This window comes from Petromyzon marinus, chromosome 8 (assembly GCF_048934315.1).
Source record: "Petromyzon marinus isolate PM22_M1 ecotype Great Lakes invasive population chromosome 8, UKy_Petmar_22M1.pri1.0, whole genome shotgun sequence".
Classification (NCBI taxonomy): Eukaryota; Metazoa; Chordata; class Hyperoartia; order Petromyzontiformes; family Petromyzontidae; genus Petromyzon; species Petromyzon marinus.
In genome coordinates, this window is record NC_133674.1 from 15,464,315 (window position 1) to 15,485,950 (window position 21,636).

Here is a 21,636-nt window from a genome sequence, read left to right on the forward strand (position 1 = left end):
GAATGGGTGCCTTACCCAGGCAGCAGGCTGGACAGCAGGCGGTCCGTCTTCTTCTTCTCACTCTCCAGCTGCGCCGTGCGGTCATCCACGACTTCCTCCAGGTGGTTGGCGTACTTCTCCAGCTTGGACACCATGTTGTCCAGAATGTTCCTGTGTTTGACGCACCGCGTTGTCAAAAAATGAATATTAAAAGAGTGCATCTAATTACAAAAAATAATTTCACAACCCCTTTTAATTAAACCGCCGTGCGGCGTAATATCCTTCTGCACACTTAATTTTACCACTACTATTTATTAACTGTTAAGATCTAATTTTAAAAAATCTGATATTTAATCTTCATAATTGTTGAGGTTTTTTTTCACCTTCAACATTTCTAACATGACACATTACTTTTCTGTGCGCTATTAATTGGGTGTGTGCGCTGATTTAGTAAATTTTATATGGAACTGACATATCGCTGTAATCTGGCCAGGATCTCGTGAGAAATGAGTTGTGCATCTTAAATGTTAATCCGAGTTCAATAAAAATGTATTTGAGAAACTAATATTCCTATAACCAAATCCCAGCAGATCTTGAAAGCTAAGCATGGATTTAAGTCAGGATAGTGCCTGTATGGGTGGTCACCCTGCACACACAATTGTTACAGAATGTGGGGTTGTCGGTAGCAAAGTACAGTGCAGCAAATTCCACTGTTTTACTGCACTTCGAATCTCCCACATCTATGCTCCCTGCTTTCTCCAATAGCTCGGTAAAGTATGCACAGAAACCCCCACGACCCGCACGGCATGTGGAGGCGCTCGTCCAACAGTGGATTAACAAAGGGCTGTACGTGCACATGTGCAACGGATGTATTTGAACTTCTTTAGCACCGTAAGTTGCCAACTGTGCTAATCGGAGGTGCGGGGGAAGGACAACAAACTTCACACAAAAAGCAATTCTAAAGCAATTAGTTTTCAATCTAGATTTCAAAGTGCATAGCTAAAGCGGCTTCCTAACGTCAGTTTGAAGAGCGTTCCAGATAGCCACAGAAGCGCATCTGAAAGCGCGCGATGGCAGGGACAGTCTTTGTTCGACGGCTAGCCAGAAGCCGCTGCTGTGAGGATGACCGAGAGTTCGCGTGATGAGTTACGCTCCTTGACGAGATCAGCAAGGCATTGCGGTTCATTTTGTGGTGAGCACTTTCGTGTGCGATGAGTGCAGCGTGATAATGTAATCGGTTCGGCAACCGGAAGCCAATGCGAGTAACTGTGGCAGCAGAGCAAAAGGGCCGCTGGGATAGTTCCGCTGGAACGGTGCCGGCACCGACGCACCCTTCAGGGCTCGCCAGGCGCAGCATGCGCGACACGGACGAGAAGTCGGGCCGGCGGTCCGCAGACTCGTCCCAGCACTGCCGGATGAGAGCCTGGATGCGCGGCTCGCAGCGCTCCGTGAGCAGCGGCCGCAGCGGTGGCACGGCGATGCCGTCCCTCACCTGGTCGATGATGTCTGGAAAAGGCACGCGGTTAGCACGCGTTGCGGTGGGCCACTCCCGCGGGGTGGACTGCGAACCGCGGGCACGTTGATGCCGTTTGCAAAGTCACGCGAGGTCACGCATGCCCTCCGCACGGGGTTTGTGTCGTGCGTAGGGTCAACACTGCGAGCTGTCGATGTTCTGGTTCCGATACATCATTGTTGATCCCTTCCGATAGCATTTGGGGCATCAATGTTTTTGCTTTTCATGTCCCAACCCTGATGCCGAGCGTGGTTGTACCACGGTCATGAATTCCATGAATTTACCTCATTGATTCTACCCAACCATGTTTAGGACTACATATTCTTTGGGTCTTTCGGTAAAGTCACGCAGAGAGGTTCAAATATTTTTTTTTAAACTCCGACGTTTCATTCACAACACAAGCGATCGTCATCGCTTGTGTTGTGATCGAAACGTCGTAGTTTTTTATTTTCTTTGAACCTATCTACGTGGCTTTACCGAAAGACCCAAAGAATATGAATTCCTGCAGTCACAAAAGCTTTTTGTCAATATTTACATGTTTAGGACTGTTTTAAATGATCTCTACCGTATCAAACCACCACACTGCAGGTAAAAGCACGCCTTTGCTTCTTTACTCAGACTACATGACTTTGGAATTCCCTCCCATTATCTTTTTTTTCGCTTGCAGGTCCTTACAACTTTGCTCAATTAAAAAAATGCAAGACCTGTTTTTATACCTTCAACAGTGATGTTTGATGCTGATCGCTTGGCCTTTGGGCCTGCGTTCAGCAACCGTGTTTAAAAGAACAGGGAAACACAGGTAGCATTCGGTAACTGATCAAGCATCATACTGTCAAGTAGATGTGTCAAATATAAAAAAAAGAAAGCAGGTGGATGGAATTTTAGAGCATCATTCAATTCAAGGGATTTTTCACTGGTGGGATCCAAATTACTGTGTACTGATCCCCCCCCCGCCAATGCTCGGACTAGGACTAGAAGAGAATAAAGAGATGCGCACCGCATTCATTCGTCGCGTCCTTCCGCAATTCGCCGTCAACGGTGGTGTGACCGCACCGACAACGTCACGTCGTCGAGCACCTTTGGGCTCCAGGTGAATGCCGACGTAGGGCCCCTCGTCCTCGTGGTAGATCACCTCGCGCATGAGTATGGCGAAGCTGAACACGTCCCCCTTGGGGGTGCCGTTCACCGGCAAGTCCTCCATCCGGAGGAGCTCGGGCGCTGTCCAGTACAGCTCTTTGTGAGGCACAACGGCAAGCGGGGGGGGGTTACTCGTACACGGGGGTGTTCGGAGAGAGAAAAACAAAGAGAAAGATTCCCCCCCCCCCCGTGTAGCCTGTAACAGACTGTTAGCCGAGCCCCACGTGAAGGCTGGAAACGGCACGCGAGGGGGTGGGTGGTCAACACCACCCCCGGCCGCCTTTGTCTCCCTCGTGGCGATGTTTACACACCGCACAAGTCACTCATCTGAGACTGTATCCGACCTTGGGGAGGCCCATGACTGGTTCACCGAGTTCGTAGTGCAGCGCGCCAACCGTTACACTACCGCTCCACGCGTGCGCACACACACGCACACACCACGCTGCAAGCAATGGGCATGTAGCATTGCATCAAATCATTGCGTGAAGTTGATTGTTCGTTTTGACGCATGCATAGAATAATGTGTGAGAGTGGATTGTTTAACGTGTATGCAAATTGTGCGATAGTGAAATGATAATATCACCGTTTGGCACAAGGCGCGAACAAAACTTCATGGATGAAACTTAAAAACAGGAGAAACAATGCAAACGTGATGCCAAAACGAGACAAAAATGTATTATTTAATCGAATCACAACCCGCGTTGTCAAAAATCATTGGATAGCTGGGAGGTTAAATCATGATAAGTCTAGTAAACAATATACATATTGCATGTCTATGCTGAACCACAGTCATAATGATCATCATTATTGTCGTTATGTGTTATTTTATATTGTGCTAATACACGCAGTCATCTCTGAAAGTATACATGAAGCAGTTTATATATTAGCATAAAAATGGACAAACAGAACCAACAATCGTGTAAAACACAGTGGCTGAGAAACAGTGATCAGCAATGGGGTTGAGCAGTCCGGCGTGCAGACTATGAAAGCACATTTTTGTATTGTTGTTGCGGCCGTTTTTAAGATAGGTGTGAAGTGTAGTCTCACTGCGATTACAATCATCTTTATATGGCTTCAGGAGCTAACAGCTGTACTATTGTGCCACGTCAAAATAACGTTAATTTACTTCATCAGCCTGTGGGGCTTTCCAATCCGATTTAGTATTTATATCACACTACATTATTTATTTAAACAAGCAAACTCCAGTGTAAACCTTCAGGGTGTCATTTAGCAGAGTCAGCCTTACAAACACTGCTGGATTGCCAGATGTTATTTGCAAGTGCACTTCATCTAAACCACAAGGCCATAGTCAATGCAAACATACTCATGTATAAAAACTCATTATACAACGGTGTGAAAGCAATAATGATTAATCATAATTTAAAGTTATTTATCAATATACTATTGGATACAGGCATCCCAATACCTTTCAGTCAAGAGGGTTGTTGAACCATACTTTAAGATATTGGCCAGTGAGTTTTATGAAGAAAGAGCCCAAGCATTGATTTAGTTATCACTTAACCACTTGCGTTAATCATGACCAGGAATAAAATTTAGTTGGCCGGGTATATAGTGCATTGCGCTGAACACTGTCACTGGGTTAATTGTGAGTAACTAAATAAATAAGTAGTTTTCTGTTCCATACCTGCAACCTAAACATAACATATTTGCAATGCATCAGCTTTATAGGCTTTCCAGACATTATCTTGAAAGCACCCCTAACACGTCGGTGCCATGAACTCGAGGTAGACCAAGTCAACTTTGTCACTGAAGACGTGATTAACGACAGGGCCATCCCCGCACGTGATTGCATGTGAGCCCCCTCGGGCGCTAGGAACTTGGTGGTATGCTGTGTGACAATTCGTGAGACTACACCACACACCTGGCTGAAATGGAAGATTTCCCACCTTCTTGCTTGTTGATGTCCAGGGTCTTCCCCTTCTTCCCGTAGCGGAACTCCCAGATGCCGAAGCCGGTGAGCTTGATTTGCAGGCGGCTGTCCAGCAGGCAGGTGGACGGCTTGAGGTTCCCGTGGGATTTTATGGGACTCTTGTGCAGGAATATCATGCCCTGAGAACACATTAACAGGTATGCTTCCTACATCAAACGAAATACAATATCGGTAGACTCCACAAGACATCGTGATTATGTATCGAAAGATCTCTTCATAGGACTTATGAGAAATGTATCAGTGTCCCTTATTATGTCTGTAAGAAATGGTGAACTTTAAAACATTTTGATAACAGAATATTACGTGTCATTAAAAAGTGTAAAGACTTACACTCGTTATTATTATTATTCTGCTGTTGGTAACACAACAATCCAGGGCACTCCCACCTCTGTGTGATGAAATAATACAAAAAGTGACCTTCAAAATAAAATGATGCAAAATAAAATAATACAAAAATAAACCTCATGCATTGTTGGTAATAATGTATCAAATAATTATATCATGGGCTTCGTGACCATTGGAAACTTAATGCCTACTTAGAGTTCTTGTTGGCAGAAACTACTTTTTGGCCAATATGCAAAAACATGCCAACCCACCAAAAATCGTAATAATAAAGTAACAATTTCATTTCCTCAAAAGTATTTTCTCAAAAAGCCATTCCTGCAACATGTATATTAAGCCCGAAGTGTTTACTGATGAAATATTAATTATACACTATTTTATTCTGAGCTTGCCTTGTCTGCATTTTCTGGCAGGTCCACTTGCACAGCAGAGATGTAATAGAAAAAAAACCGACACCGGCCACAATCCACTCTGCCTCAGGTCAGCATTCCCTGGAGCTGGGTTGTAATTTCGCTGAGGAGTTGTAAGCATTCATTCTCACACCTCTGCTGGAGCAAAATGAGCTGAAAGAGTAGAAATATATTTCACAAATTTGGCAAAAGTTCCAATACTAAACCAAACTATTTTTTTATTTTACCGGGTAAGGCCCACTGAGCTATATAGCTATATTTCAGAAGTGACTGGGCCACAAATGATAGCTCAACGAAGTGGCTGATCATGTGGAAATGTATTGCAGCAAAATTATCTAAACGCATATTGATTCTAAATGCAGAGGGAAAAACCGGAGTACCTGGAGAAAAATCTACACAACCACAGGGAGAGAGAACGTTCAAACTCTCAAATATACAGGCGTCAGGGTCCGGGTCGAACCCACAACGTTCAACATACCAAGGGAGGTAATTAACATCTCGCCACTGCACTTCCAAATAGCATGGTTGACTACGTACGGTGCGAAAGAAGTTCAACATACATAAGTATCTGTAGATAACTGACATTTATTGCGGCCATGTTACTTAGGAGGCGTAGCAACGTTTGTCCCGCCCCTCCTGAAATTTGGTCTCTTGTTCCAATGTTGTTGTTGATAATTAAAGTGTTGTGCTGTTACGACGTCATCCTGAGTGTGATAACCTTTGACTATACAAGTGGGCGAGGTTGCGGAATAATGAAATAGACTGCAGATTTGGCGTGGAGCAACAGCCCTGTTCCTACGTCACTACTCGACAGAATTCAGCGTGAGCAGTCGGGTTCAGGTTCATTGACGATTCAGCACTCACTGGAGTCGTCACTCCCTCATTGGTGATCCCCTTTCAATCGCTACTACTACCATGTTTACTATTCCCACGAGCTTCACTCATCCATTTCTCCACCCATGTTGACCCATTTGACCAAACCTCGTCAGCTCATAACATTCACTTGTAAATACATTCACAAGTATCGCGCATAGCCATTCGGAATTGTGATGTGAAGTTCAGAGCTCGCTGGATACTTACATTAACGATATCGTGTGCAAACGACGTCTTGAACATCCAGTCCAGCTCAAAGTCAGAAGTCTTCAACACATCCTGAACGTGAAAGAAAGAAATATATGATACACGTATAATGACAGCTAATTATATACATTTTTTAAAGTGTGTACTGAACTTATATCTTAACTGGGCTCTGCATTCACCGACCCGCGTTGACCAGAAGTACGGTCAAACAACTTCCTTGAACTTCAGCCAGAAGTGGATTGACGAAGTCGAAAATATGAATTTCAAAAGTCGATGCGCAAAGCTCAATATGTTATGACGATTGAGCTGACAATGTGGGAACAGAGGCCTTGTCTCCACCTCTTGAGTGTTAGGTTTGCAGGCTTGCATCCAAAAATGCGCCATGACGTTTTAGATATGCATTGCTTGACCCTGTGTGTTTTCCATAGTATCCAGCGGCAGATGCAGCTCATGAAGAACAGGTGAATGTGTGTTACACATCGCTGTAAATGACCTCCATTGACAACACCTGGCTTGAAAAATATAAACGCAGTCAACACTGCTTGTGCGAATGACACTCGCATAATTTCACGCGATAATTCCCTTCCAAAAGCAATTTATGCTCGCCACAGACTTGTGAAGTGTATCATTTCACGGGAAATTATGCTCGGCTAATTTACTTTCGTGGGGAAAGCAGTGGCTTAGTGGTTTGCGCACTCTCCTGTAGATGCAGAAACCTGTGTTGTATCCTGCACCACAGCTAAAATAAGTGGGGAGTGATATAAGAATGGGTCCTGGGTTCTTCCTTCACCAAAATGCCCTGATCAATGTGGTGATGTACGGTCAAACGATAACATGACTCAGACAGCATAGGGAGGCCTTCTTCCAGAAGTGTATTGACAGAGGGCTGTAATATTTATACTTTATTTTATAGTAGATACTGAGATTTCTCAGTAATATATACAACAGCCAGTTCTGGTGCCAGACACGTGTATTTTTTATTACACTCTGTACAATATGAAATACTATTTTAGGATTTCATATTGATTCTTGTTATCATTGTGCATTTGTGTAAAACTTTCAGAGATGCCGGAAACAGTATTACTCTCCCGAAATTAAAAGGAACATTTTACAATGCGAATGTAATAACATTCTGTCAATAATGTAAGCAATAAATAACCGCATGTAATGCGCGTACAGATTATGGGCATGGCTTTGTGCTAAATAAAGAATGACAAATAGCAATAGTTGACCTTCAAGCTCCCTTTGCGACAGTACTGCGTCACGATGCACACGTTGGGCAGCTCCACGCAGACACCGAAGAAGATCACCAAGTTCTCATGCAGCATTTCTCGCATCTTGAGCGCAAAGCGGTTATGAAAAAACATCTCCCGATCAACTCATGCTTGTTTAAATTTTGATTTAAAGCTTTCGTGACCGCAATAATTCATATTATTAGCTCTTTCGGTAAAGTCACGTTAAAGGGAAACAATAAAATAATAAAATAAAATAATATATTAACGTGACTTTACCGAAAGAGCTAAGAATACAACTCATGCTTGTTTATTTTGGGCAATAACAAAAAAAATATTTTAATGAAATATTCCACATCGCAGTGGTTAGCACACCGCGCTATGAACCCGACGACCTGATTTCGATTCATGGCGGCGGCTATAATTAGAGGCGGGTGATATCTGATATAGCCCTCGGTGTTTCTCTTCACCAACCTGCACTGGCTAGTGCGGTGAAGTTATGATCAGGCAACTCCAATCACCACACGGGATGCAGAGGCTTTCATGCGACAGTTGCAAGGGCTGTACTTTTTTTATTACGAGTTCAAATTAATTTGTCATTAACAGCATTTACTGGAGTAATTTATGTCATAAAGAGTCAAGTAAGGGCTCATACTGACGGAGAGGGAACCGGAGACCTCTGGTATTGGTAAGTATTGTGACCTATGAACTTTTGACCCAGATTAAAAAAATTCCTGACCAAAACGAAATAGATTGTCAAAAATAACTAAATAAAAAAGATTGTTATTATACCACCAATAGAAGGAGGGGAGCGTGAATGTTTACTGCTTACATATCCAATATAGGCTGGTCCCCCATAGTGGGGGGTGAAGCAAAACAAGGCGTATGATCACTCATGTGGCGCAGTCTCATTAAATACTGTATGGTATTTTAGTTTAGAAAAATACATAAATATATTATCACCCCCTGTGGAGTCTGGACGGGTACCAGCTTGCACGCTAAAATAGTGATGTCTGTTGGTGTTCCTGATTATGTGATATACTTGTCAAATTGCGAATGTTAGGATCAGTCCATGGCTCAAAATTTGACCCTAGAGGGATAATGACAGTTTGTATGGGTCATCGTGCATGGTAGAGGAGGATACAATCTGCAGCTCCTTCAGCATGGACTTGCTCTTGAGGTCGGGTGGGTGAGTTCTCTCAAGGAACTTCAGGGCTACCTGGTTCCCCTGCACACCACACATTCTACAATTAGGACACTACTCATGGCCGGTTTTTTTTCGGTGTGCAATGTTTATTTTCATATTGTTGCAAATCTGAATTTTCACTGAATATAAATCATCGTTAACAGTGACCCTCACAAGTCCGATAACAAGCTTGTAAAAATGGCCCAAAAAAGAAAACGTTCTTAAATAAAATCTGGACCACAAATTACAACAAATAATCATAACTTAAAATTGTGGGGGGGGGGGGGGGAGGGGGTACGGACTTCCAACTTTACTCTTAGCAGTGCTAATGATATACAACATAGAAAAACAGACAACACTAACAAGACATTTAAAAGAACAACAACATCGATTCTTAAATTAAATCATGACCACAAAGTGTGACAATCCATTACATTTATGTTGGCAGTGCCATTACGGGTTGACGTATGAGTCCACGTATGCTTGGCCTATTGCGGTGTGACATATGTTTACTCGCCTGGTAGATGCCGATGGGAATCTCCACCCTGTCCGTGCCGTGAACATCATGGTGAACGTTGCTCTGGTTTCCAGAGACCTGCTTGCTGGAAGACCTGTAGCTCCCGTTGACCAGGGGAACCTGCAAAGACTCCGATTCCACGATGTCTTGCTGAAAATTGAGCGTTTGTGGTCACCGAAAGGAAGAGCACAGTGAGTTTGCTTAAAACTGGTAGAATACATTGTTGCTGATCAGCAACCATGTAAGTGAATTTCATGGGTTAAAGCAATCGTTCATATTGAAATTAATTCGTGCAAGCTGCTATGAAAATGCCTATTCCTAAATCACCCGAAAAGCACCAGATCATGCCAGATCTCAAGATTTAAGCTGGGATTAGGTAGGCCTCGCCAAGGTAAGGTAAAAACAACGAGCCTACCTTTACCCTACCTTTTACCTTTCCACAATACAATCACTCTACCCTACCTTTTACCCTTCAGCAAGTAAGGTAAAAGGTCAAAAGCAACGAGCCTAACTTTACCCTACCTTTTACCCTTACCCCATACAAAAAACCCGATTACAGGGTAATTACTGGGGTACTACACATGAAAAAGGTTTATAATAGGTAAATGCTAGGTAGAGCGCTTTATTCATATAGAAGACTCTCGATTATTCCAATTTTAAATGTAGGTCACGGACTGCGCTACGGAGCTTTTAGCGAGCAGTAAACAAGGCATTAACCGGGTAATACTTCGCGCTACCTTTACCCTACCAGGTAATTCTTCCGAGCTACCTTTACCCGACCCTTTACCTTACCCCTTGGCATGTCGGCACCTTTACCCTTGTACCCAGTAAAAAGGGTAAATTACCGTACCTTGCCAATGCCTAGGATTAAGCATGGAAAGTACATATAGATATACTGTAGTGTGCATCCCTTTTTTGTCAATCCACTGTTGGATTAAGTCCCCCATGCATTTCAGTCATTGGGTTGTTTGACCATACTTTACCATACCGATAAGTGAGGGGGTTGGTAATAGTGGGAGGGGGGGGAGAGACAGATTAGGATATCACTCGCCACTGATGTGACCAGAGATCAAGCGCAAATTTGAGGATTTCCAGCGCAATGCGTGAACCACTACATCGCCACTCCGCCCGAATTGGACGTTGGCGTTAAATTACAATCCTGGCATGTCTCTCACACGGACGAGCTGCTGTGGTGGTATATCTCAACCTTGCTTGTGCTGACCAAAGTGATGTCTTCGAAGTTGATCTTCCACCAGGTGGTGTCCATGCTCTCCTGGAGGCTGCGGCTCTGCACCACCAGGTAGGTGAGGAACGCCACGGTGCCGATGACGATCAGAGACAGGATGCTGCCGACAAGCACCAGCGCCAGGTCTGGCTCGCCCGACAGGAAAGCAGGGGGGCGCACAAATCACGTGACAGCGCCAGTAAAGCAGCTCCGTCTGCACTATAACACACACAAAAGGGATGCTTCACTCGACGCTGAATCACTAATGCGGCACGAACTTCCTTACGGAGACAATGCTGAGTGCGCCGTGGTTTGTGTATTTGTCGGAATTTTGTTGGGTGCCCCCGTGATTAGCGCACAAATGTGGACATTCAATAGTTGTCCTGTGTGTATATTAATTCTCGTCACAATACTGTGGATTTTCTGCCACTGGTTCAGGCTCCTAATGAGAAAATTAGTGCCACCCCGTGTTTATTTGAGCAGGAAACCACTTTGGCGTTTTTTTTTAAACTACTCTGTCATTCTCTGTGCTACACATATGATACGTCTTGGAAATCACCGAAAACCCTGGGACTATATTTATAACCCAAACCGAGTATGCATAACAGAGGTGATTGAATGATGAATCTCTTGTGAACAAATCACTCGGAATGCACCCACTGCCATCAGTCCTCGGAAACTAGGCAGTGTTGTGCCTGGATTGTGCTTGGACGGGTGACCACTACGCATGACACAGGTATAATAGGCATGAGAGGGCAGTGCAGAAAAAAATCGCTGTTCTGTATTTCCCCTCCTTCACCAACGTTGAATGACCGTTGTGGTGAAGTATGTCAAATAGCCCTCATCAAGCAGTGGATTGACAAATGGGCAGCACACGTGCATGTATGATGTTTCATTTTCAGTTTCCAACTGAAGTGCAAAAGCCAAGCAAGGGCAGACATTAAAACACAGCGCACACAGGGCACTCTCTCCAAATTGGACGCGCATCTAACCTCTCCTGCACACCTGTCAGCCCGAAAAAAAAAGTGAAGCAAGACCAAAGACGTAACCGATCACAAGTGAAACCATTGTTTTTCGGTGCCAGTGACTGTGGTGCCAGCGCTGAAGAGGTCGGCTTTGTTGGTGGGTGACATGAAAATGACGACGTACTGATTGGTGCTTCCTGGCACAGCTCCCCTGTGAAGCCACACTCTGGCATGTCGGAAGGGGGCCGACCATCTGGCCAACCCATCTTCTGGTATTCCGGGGTAAAGCTGAAAAGGAATGAACGCTGATTGTGATATAAATGCCCTGGAAGTCCCATGACTTATATCAGTCTGCTTGAAACTGTTTTGTTTTTACTTCTCAATTTACAACCTATGCAATGCTACGTCTTTATTATATACACAGTATACTGTATATCAACGTATGCATTTGTCCCGTGCAATGTCTCCTCGTTACTAAGTAACTTTATTTAAGAATGTATAATGATATATCTGCCTTATTTATATACATATAAAAATAAAATAAAAATTCTCGAGAAGAATAATTTCTATATGTATTACGTGTTACAGGCTCTAACTGTGGAAAAGCTACTCTATACATGGCCATTGCCGAAACATTAGACCATTGTATATTTTGTAGTTATAGTAAGACAATCTTCATTACACATGTAATTGCATTGTAGTGCTTGTTTCCATAAGTGCTTCGGTATTCAATTTTGATTTAAAGCTTTCGTGACTGCATGGATTCATATCCTTGGTTCTTTCGGTAAAGTCACGTAGAAGGGAAACAATAAAATAATAAAAATATAAAACAATAAAATGATCACGACGTTTCGACTGCAACACAAGCAATCATCATCAGGTGTGAAAACCACAGCAAGAAAATGTGGAAAAAGTAGCGGTTTTTTTAACGTTAGCACCACGGAGAGCAATTTGGCAGTTATTCAGATGGACGAGTCCATCTATGTTCGGAAAAGAGGAGGGGGGAGACGAAAATAATGGATGCGGTCTGAAAGCCACAGTAAGCGTGAACAATCAATTAAGACCCGAAATGGTAGATCAGATCCTTCCAATGATTACTAAACCAGAATCCATCTTCTCGGTTGAAATTGTCTCTGTGTTTGTATATGTGGATAGCCTCATGAACGAATCTCTCATGGTAGTCAGATGGCTTGCAAAGAACCTCTGTCTTGGAGAAGTCAATGTCATGTGAGCCTACTGAATTATAACAGTGATCTGCCACGGCCGAGGTGTTGGTCCTACCGTGTTTTAGGTCTGCTTTGTGTTCACGAATGCGGTCCGAGACATGTCGTTTGGTTTCTGGCGTCTACAAACTAAGTTGCCTCTGTGGTAGTAGTTATATTGGAGAAACCAAACGACATGTCTCGGACCACATTCGTGAACACAATGCAGACCTAAAACACGGTAGGATCAATACCTCGGCCATGGCAGATCACTGTTATAATTCAGTAGGCTCACATGACATTGACTTCTCCAAGACAGAGGTTCTTTGCAAGCCATCTGGCTACAATGAGAGATTCGTTCATGAGGCTATCCACATACAAACACAGAGACAATTTCAACCGAGAAGATGGTTTCTGGCTTAGCAATCATTGGAAGGATTTGATCAACCATTTCGGGTCTTAATTGATTGTTCACGCTTACAGTGGCTTTCAGACCGCATCCATTATTTTCGTCTCCCCCCTCCTCTTTTCTGAACATAGATGGACTCGTCCATCTGAAAAACTGCCAAATCGCTCTCCGTGGTGCTAACGTTAAAAAAAACCGCCACTTTTTTCAAATTTTCTTGCTGTGGTTTTCAACCTGATGATGATTGATTGTGTTGCAGTCGAAACATCGGGAGAATTTTATTGTTTTATATTTTTATCATTTTATTGTTTCCCTTCTACGTGACTTTACCGAAAGAACCAAGAATATGCTTCGGTATTGTTTAAGAATAATTTTCAAAGGTCTATATATTCTTAATGCCTTATTTTAACAAAAAAACATACTTATTAACGTTTACCATTATGAATGTAGCTCTCAATAATCAAGTTAAATCTTCTGCATTCATCTCAGTAAATTCCACAGCACATTCGTCTATATGGTGATAACTTTCAGTCTTCAGTTATTTATAATTAAACATTTTACGTACAGTATGAATTTTCACACTGAATAATTATAGTGCATTAAAAATGATCACCAACACATGACCTTCTCTGCTATTCACATCACACAAAGGTAGTGTGTACAATAGGTCCATTAAATATTTGTCAATAACAGTGCCCTCAAGAGAACTACAGTATATAAATGGAAACAATACAGGCAGAGTAGAGAGAAGGACGACCATTGCCTGAAATATCAACTATTATGTATTTATTGCTTCTTTCCATAAGTATCATTGTGCACCACTGCCAATGCAGTATCACCATTTTTTGTTCGATTAACTCATATATTGAAAGGAAAATGCTAACGGCTGTAGAACCTGAGGGCCTTCTGGAAGGTGTCGAACACCATCACGGGCAGGAACTGGCTGGCATTCCCCTTCTTCTGCAGGTCAAAGACGGCGTAATCCAGGAAGCGCTCTCCATTCACATCAATACTCACCTGCCCCGATGCACCTGACAACAAAATATGTACAGCACAGTTTAAAAACCTAGGGATGTACTCATTCAGGGTCTCGATAAAATGCAACATTCAATTATTTTTTAAACATGTAGCAGTCTCTAGCAAGCTTGAGGGATAATGTGAACTTACTACGTATGACATGAATCTAAAGAAAACGTTATTACTGACAAATGCATCATTATACCTCTATTAATAACTCATTTACTTGGCGATGCCACTATCACCGCGATTGTGCCTTTGAAAATAAAACTAATGCGGCTGATAATTGTGCCATCAGTGGTATAGTTAATTGGTTGACCAGAGGTTTAATGCCTAAATCACAATCACCCGTGTCTAAGCAGAGTCTAACTCTTTGGCATGTTGTTTACCATTCAGTCGAAACATCCCCTGGTTATCCTACAAGTACTGTGCATTACGGTAGGGTCAATACCGATTTGCACGGACGCTCACCATAGAACTTGATCTTGTTGGAGCCCCTGATAGTCCTGATGACCGCCCGTCCATCGCGGGGGTTGCCGCCCTGTCTCAGCAGCTCGCGTACGGCCATGGCGTACAGGATGCCCGCATCGTGCAGGTACGCAGCGTAAGGGCTCACCTGCAAGCGGTGTCACACCGCAATGCAATGAAAACAACAAAATGTTCGTTCATTAGTAGAAGCTGCCTTTGCAATGCAAGGTCTAGCCACGTGGGACGAGGTCACCTTTGGTGTTGCCACGGTGCTGAGACGTTAAATACCTCGCTTGGTATGCATAAGGTCGTGAGTTTGATCCAGATCCTGACGCATGTATATTTGGAGTTTGCATGTTCTCTACCCGTGGTTGTGTGAAATTATCTCCCGTTTTTCCCTCCACATTTGGAAAAATACGTTTAGAGTATTCGGCTACTATACATTTCCACATGATAAACCGCTTCGTTGAGCTATCATTTGTGGCCAAGTCGTGTCTGAAAAAGAGCTGTATATCTTAGTGGGCCTTACCTGGTAAAATAAAATTTTAAAAAATCAGTTTTATATAACTGCGTGTGCTTTGTTAATTGTGCTGAATAGCTCTCCCGATATGTTTTCGAGTTAGACTGTGTTCGGTATTATGTCCGTCGTAGAGCGAAATTGACCCTCATTAACATAATTCAGGTCCTGAAGAAGCCGCCAGCACTTGGAGCGAAGCAGCAGACATCATGCCAAACGACACGTGGTCAAACCTCAACACGTATCAGAAAGCCGATGAACAAGTTCATTTGTCCACCATTACACCCGTCCTTCAAATAGTAAATTGATATGGTGACTGAAATAACTGAGCTTTAAATTTTGATTTAAAGCTTTCGTGACTGCAGTGATTCATATTCTTGGTTCTTTCGGTAAAGTCACGTTGAAGGGAAACAATAAAATATATTGTTTTATATTTATTTTATTATTTTAATGTTTCCCTTCAACGTGACTTTACCGAAAGAACCAAGAATTTGAACTGAGCTTTATTTGAGCAAGCTACAAACTCTGCCTCAGGGTTCGCAGTCTCAGGCGACACGTGCAGCGCGAAGACAATGAGTGATGACCTGCCAATGGTGAGCTCCCACCAGAGTAGTTCTCCGCAGAATCTGCCTGGACTTCATGCATGAGTCTGGTGGAGAACGCACTCGTGTTGAAACTACCGTATTTGCTTCCAGCTACATGCACTCAATTAATCCACCTGCACGAGGCACCTGGGAATGGAAAATCCAAGGCGCGGCTGCTTCCTAACGCGATCACTAGTAGAAGGGCCTCCGGCTAAAGGAGACTTTAGAAAGGGAGTCCCGTGAGAGTGTTACTATATTTTGTCCTACTCTTCCATGCTGTTCAGTCGTCTTGAAGAGTTGAGAGGTGGCAGTATGAAATAATACATAATAGAGGTTTTTAGGTAAGATCGCGTAAATATATAAATGTGTCATATTCTTAGCTCTTTCGGTAAAGTCACATTGTTTTATATATATTTTATTATTTTATTGTTTCCCTTCAACGTGACTTTACCGAAAGAGCTAAGAATATGAATTACTACAGTCACGAAAGCTTTAAATCTAAATATAAATGTGTCGTTAAAACCCGCCACCACCCGGCACAGCCAACTAGTAAGGGTTTTTCACGTAAACAGAACGTGACGCGATCTAACCCAAATTTGTTTCATTATGAATAAACAGAACGTGACAACCATTACTAGTTGGCTGTGTCGGGTGGTGGCGGGTTTTAACGACACATTTATATATTTACGCAATCTAACCCACAAAAAAAACCTCTATCGTGGACGATATTGGTCGCGAAAGCCCACGTGTTAAGTACGAAAGAGCATTGCCCATTGTTTCAAATGCCACGTCAGGAGATTGGACTAGTCGCATATTCAGCATCAACAGCAAATCCAATGCTCACGGACCTCTTTGTAGCTGGAGAGATTGCTGTGGAAGGGCGGCCCGGCCAGACGGCGCCGCACCTCCTGCAGGAACACGTCGTAGTCGTAGGTTCCGTACGCTTTGATGGCAAACAGCAGCACCGGCTCCAGCGCCCGTAGAGCCATGGAGTCCAGGCCTTCAGCCACCACCGACTTCCAGAAGCTATCCTGCCCGAGGGACGGCACTGGTTATCAAGGGCAGTTTGAGCTCTGTTCATGATAAAGGACTTTTTTTTTTGGGGGGGGGGGGGTTAGATCGCGTAGAAATAAATGTGTCGTTAAACCTGCCAATGGGTTTCTACTTCAGCACACCGCTGTGTTGGAGAGTAAACCCACAACATTTACAATTTGAGTACGCCTGTGTGCTCAAGTGGTAACTAATTGACACGTTTTGTTGACGTGACAATGTTTACTAATCGGCTGCGTTGGGTGGTGGTGGTGCGTTAACGACACATTTCTATTGACGCGATCTAACCCAAATTTGTTTCATTATGAATAATATCGAGCGTGAAAGCCTACGCGTTAGATTGAGCTCTGTTGTTTGGAGTGTCCTGGATGGTGAGAACACTGCACATTCACAGCTGGGCGTCAGCGGAGCTACTGCTGCGTTTGTTGTTTTTTTTGTGGTTGTGCTATACAACTCTCTCCGATGTGTTGTGTTGTTCCGCGTGCAGCTATTTCTTCAGTAACTGAATAAGAGCTCCCAGCACGTGGAGCTAAAAGTCAAACATCACGCTGAACAACCCTGGGCATCAACCTAAAAACACATCGGAGAGCTCATCAAGTGGTTGACTACTCCACTCTTCACGGCTCACTCTCACCTCAGTATGCGTTGCACTTTCAATGCATTTATTTTTTATTAACTCGTAGATCTACTGAAACCATGTTGATGCAACATTATAGGTTGACGTGGAATTCAAGAGACCTGGCGTGGATTGTGAGGACTGGAGTAGATGCTTACTTGGGTAACCAAGAGTCAAACAAAAAATAACAGCAAACATGCTGCCAAGGAAACTATAAATACATGCATGTAAGTATGAAAAGTCATGTCTCTATTCTGCAATAAATAGCACAGCACGCTGGTCCTGGTCATAAATACAGACTGTCTGTCTACTATGTGATGCATCCTTCCAATGTGAATTGGAAGGGCAACACGATGGCGAGATGTTAACTACCTTGCCTGGTAAGCAGGAGGTCATGTGTTCGATCCCGACCCTGACGCCTGTATATTTTTAGTTTGCAAGTTCTCCCCGAGGTCGTGTGGATTTTTCTCCGGGTCCTCCGGTTTTTCCCTTCACATTCAGAAACATGCATTTTGAGTATTTGGCTGCTATAAATGTCCACATGATAAGCCACTACGTCAAGCTATCATTTGTGACCAGGTGGCTTCTGAAAAAGAGCTATATATCTCAGTGGGACTTACCTGGTAAAATAAAAAAATGTTTATAGTTGTCATGGTAAATGTGACAGCATATCATGGACGAATAGTACGTGGCTGCCACCGGCTCACTCACCTCAAATTGCTGCACAACGAGGAAGACAAACTTTCCGGTGGTGAGGCCAAGGGCCTGGGCCTCCAGAAGTATTTCCCGTGCCTCATCCGAGCCACACATCAGGATCACGACTGCAGGGTGCACCATACAGCAACTTATTAGTGTGCCCAATGAGGATGGTTTGTGATGCCATGTGGTGATACTAGCCTGTGTGTTTTAGGTCATATATGAAACGTATGCAGAGTGGTCGAGAAGTTAGTAATATTTTGGATCCTTAATTTCCGTGTGCTAATCGCAAAATGTATGTTAATTTTGCGGAGATGATGTTTTGAAAAATTGAACATGGTAGAATAGCGAGTTGAACGATATGTTAAATCCTGTTATCAAAACATTTATCCACGCTTATACGTTATACTAAACCTTGCGCAAATACAGAATATGTTTTATATCCCCGCATCTCCAATTAGCACTGTTCGCTATGTACGGTGTGAAAGAAGTTCAACATTCAAACAAAATTCTATACATTCTATTATGTAAAAACTGTGATTCATGCCTCAGTCCCTTATTCACATTTATTTCAAGTAAATATCTGCTATCACAGTGATGTTATTTTTCATTTTCATGGATATAGATTTTTTTTTCATATATTTGTGCATTCAGCTTAAGCTTTTCGGGTTATTTTTTTTTTTAAATACAACCGTTGCAAAAATTTTGCCAACCCAGGTGCCATTCAACCTCATCCTGGGCTGTGGTTTGGGCAGTGATGACCGGTGGCAAGCAGGCTCGCTCACTCACTCCTCGCCTTCCTGGAGACCTCCTGCAGGTTCTGGCGGTGAAGGCGCAGGTTGGACGTGTCATACTTGATGCGCGCCGTGATGGTGACGGAGCGAGCCAACTCCCGCTCCACGCTCGCCCACAGCTCGTCGATGTTGGCCCACGTGCTGTTCTGAGCCGTGCCGCCCAGCATCGCGGCGCGCGTCCACCCAAAGTGGCGCATGGTGGCCTCCAGCATCTGGCCCATGCGCTGCAGCGGTGACATGATGCGGACGTACGTGTCGTACACGGTGGTGCGATCCATGCGCTGGGTCTGGCCCACGAAGCCCAGCATGGGCACGTTCCACTGAGCGGCCAAGAGGCCAGTCACCTGCATGCACAGAGTAAACCGGTAAGCAATATAACATGCTCGATTCACGCTTGTATATACTCTCCAGTACATGCTGTGTATTCCTGTAACATGGTTATAGATTTAGCGTCATGTAGATTTCATTCGTACTCAAATACATTTTTACGATAACATGTTTGGCTTTTAAACTTGATTAGGCGCTTTCGTGACTGCAGGAATTACTCTGTTTTTTCGGTAAAGTCACGTAGAAATAATAAAAATAAAATAAAATTATATAATAGCATACGACGTTTCAATCGCAACACAAGCAATCATCATCAGGCAGAGGAAACACATAACCGCAGATATATAAACAGACCTTAAGTAGGGGGAATTAACACAGATATACCAGTGGACACAGAGAGACGAACATCACACTAAATCAAACAGTTTCCAAATTTTGCTAAACCCTGTTTGATTTAGTGTGATGTTCCGTCTCTCTGTGTCCCCTGGTATATCTGTGTTAATTCCCCCTACTTAAGGTCTGTATATATCTGCGGTTATGTGTTTCCTCTGCCTGATGATGATTGCTTGTGTTGCGATCGAAACGTCGTATGCTATTATATAATTTTATTTTATTTTTATAATTTCTACGTGACTTTACCGAAAAAACCAAAGAGTAATCTTTGGCTTTTGTTCGAATAAATATGCATGTTGAAATCTAGATTCTGACCTGCATTATGCATGAGACCTGCAACATGCCATTTCAGTAATGAGATCGTTAACTTACAAAACCTATGGGAAATACACATGACAAATACATAGCATATACGCATTCAACCACCAGTAATGTTTAAGTTTGAAAAATAATAATAATCGGTGCCTCACTTGGAAACATGAACAACTCCATGTGCAAGTGTTGCAGATCTCACCTCGGACGCTTCGGCACAGACGGGTCCCAGGAGCGCGATGATGCCCTGGTCGCGTACCTGCTTTATGAAGGAGTCGAGGGACACCTTGGGATCGCACGCGCAGTCGGCGTACGTGAACGCGAACGTGTGATTGGGCAGGAAGGTGGGGTTGGCGTTGAGGGCGTCGAGGGCAATCTGCAACCCTGCGCCGAGCCGCAGGGCACTGAATGGGTTCGAGAGGGACTGAGGGGCCTGCAGGCCCATGAGGAATCGTTCAGCCAGAGCTCCGAAGCCACCGATCAATAGCATGGTCAGGATTCTCACCCGAGTGGTGGCCATCCCCAGGCAGCTATAACTCTGCCTGTATGCTGCACGCGAAGAGACTTGTTTTAAAAGCCTTAATTTTCAGTGGATCACTCACTTCGAGTACATACTGCTGTATGTGCGAGGTTAAGAATAAAGAGGGTATTTGAGATTATTGTTTGTAAACAGTTCAACTGCTATTTCACAAATTCAATCAACAGCTAATACAGCATAGCCCTTGAAAAGTAAACCTTGGATTAATGCAAACATTCCATCATATCCATTAGCTTGCAATGACTGGCGTATGACTAATACAACAATAAAAGTGGAACTGTCAATTAGTTTCACAAAGCAATCCCGCCTTTTTTTTCAGAATGGTATAAATTCAGAAAAAACAGACAGCAGAGCCATCCATGACATCCACTTCAGATTCACTGCAGAGGTGAATGTGTGCAGCGAGACAAGGTTAGCTAGACGCTTGTCACCTCCCGACTGCGGGCGGCACTTTTATACCCAAAATCTGTACTGATAGCGGGTGGCCAGTTCTCCACGGGTGCCGAGGGTGGCATTATGCTCATTCCAGGTGCTCACGGGAACAGAAGCTGTGTTCGATTGCGCCATCCCTGCGAGAGACAATTGGTGATTTTTTTTTCCACTCCACCCAAGGATGCTTTAATTGGTGTGTACTAGCTAGGGATCACACCTCAGCCTTGCGACTTTCCTCTCACACCCGGCTCAGTAATATCAACACTGCAATGATAACGTTGAATGTAATGTATGTAACAAATAACTGTGGAAGGTGGCTCTCAAGTCCATACAGTTGATTAAATGCGTGGGGGGGGGGGAGTTGGGGGCATATAAGAAGTGAAATAAAATATATATTTAACAATTCCTGAGAAAAGTTTAAAACTTCTTTTTTTTTAAACTACACTCGCCTCAGCATGACAAAAATATTAATCGAATTTCCAATTTACAGTCTGCAATTTCACGTAAATTGTCAATTGTCAACTTACATCATACTGTGTCATTGATTCAATGCTTAACCAGTAGTTAGGCATTATTTTATTGGTTTTGCACTGATTAAATGGATTTTGCCAAGCATGGCATTTAAGTTGTCCAATACAGAAATGCATTATCTCACTCCCTTGCCCAGCAGTACAGGTATACGAATTGTATGCCCACCTGTCCACTTCACCATGAAGATATTTTCATTGAAGCAGAAATTTGAAGCTT

At 43.5% G+C, this 21,636-nt stretch overlaps 1 protein-coding gene across 1 annotated transcript in view; it reads right to left on the minus strand.

The window, feature by feature from the left end:
- LOC116940391 (guanylate cyclase 2G-like) overlaps positions 1-21,112 on the minus strand; it is a 38,766-nt gene extending 17,654 nt beyond the window's left edge. Inside the window, exons 1-17 of the mRNA XM_076065505.1 lie at positions 20,122-21,112; positions 18,883-19,231; positions 18,016-18,218; positions 17,339-17,351; positions 16,580-16,779; positions 14,634-14,778; positions 14,041-14,176; positions 11,722-11,825; positions 10,555-10,718; positions 9,270-9,497; positions 8,789-8,902; positions 7,645-7,749; positions 6,413-6,484; positions 4,537-4,699; positions 2,570-2,725; positions 1,311-1,485; positions 16-150 (exon numbers count right to left, since the gene is read on the minus strand). Of these exons, the coding sequence (XP_075921620.1) occupies positions 16-150; positions 1,311-1,485; positions 2,570-2,725; positions 4,537-4,699; positions 6,413-6,484; positions 7,645-7,749; positions 8,789-8,902; positions 9,270-9,497; positions 10,555-10,718; positions 11,722-11,825; positions 14,041-14,176; positions 14,634-14,778; positions 16,580-16,779; positions 17,339-17,351; positions 18,016-18,218; positions 18,883-19,231; positions 20,122-20,439 (2,780 nt within the window). The 5' untranslated portion in view covers positions 20,440-21,112. The remainder of the gene's footprint in view (positions 1-15; positions 151-1,310; positions 1,486-2,569; positions 2,726-4,536; positions 4,700-6,412; positions 6,485-7,644; positions 7,750-8,788; positions 8,903-9,269; positions 9,498-10,554; positions 10,719-11,721; positions 11,826-14,040; positions 14,177-14,633; positions 14,779-16,579; positions 16,780-17,338; positions 17,352-18,015; positions 18,219-18,882; positions 19,232-20,121) is intronic.
- Positions 21,113-21,636: the final 524 nt, after the last annotated feature.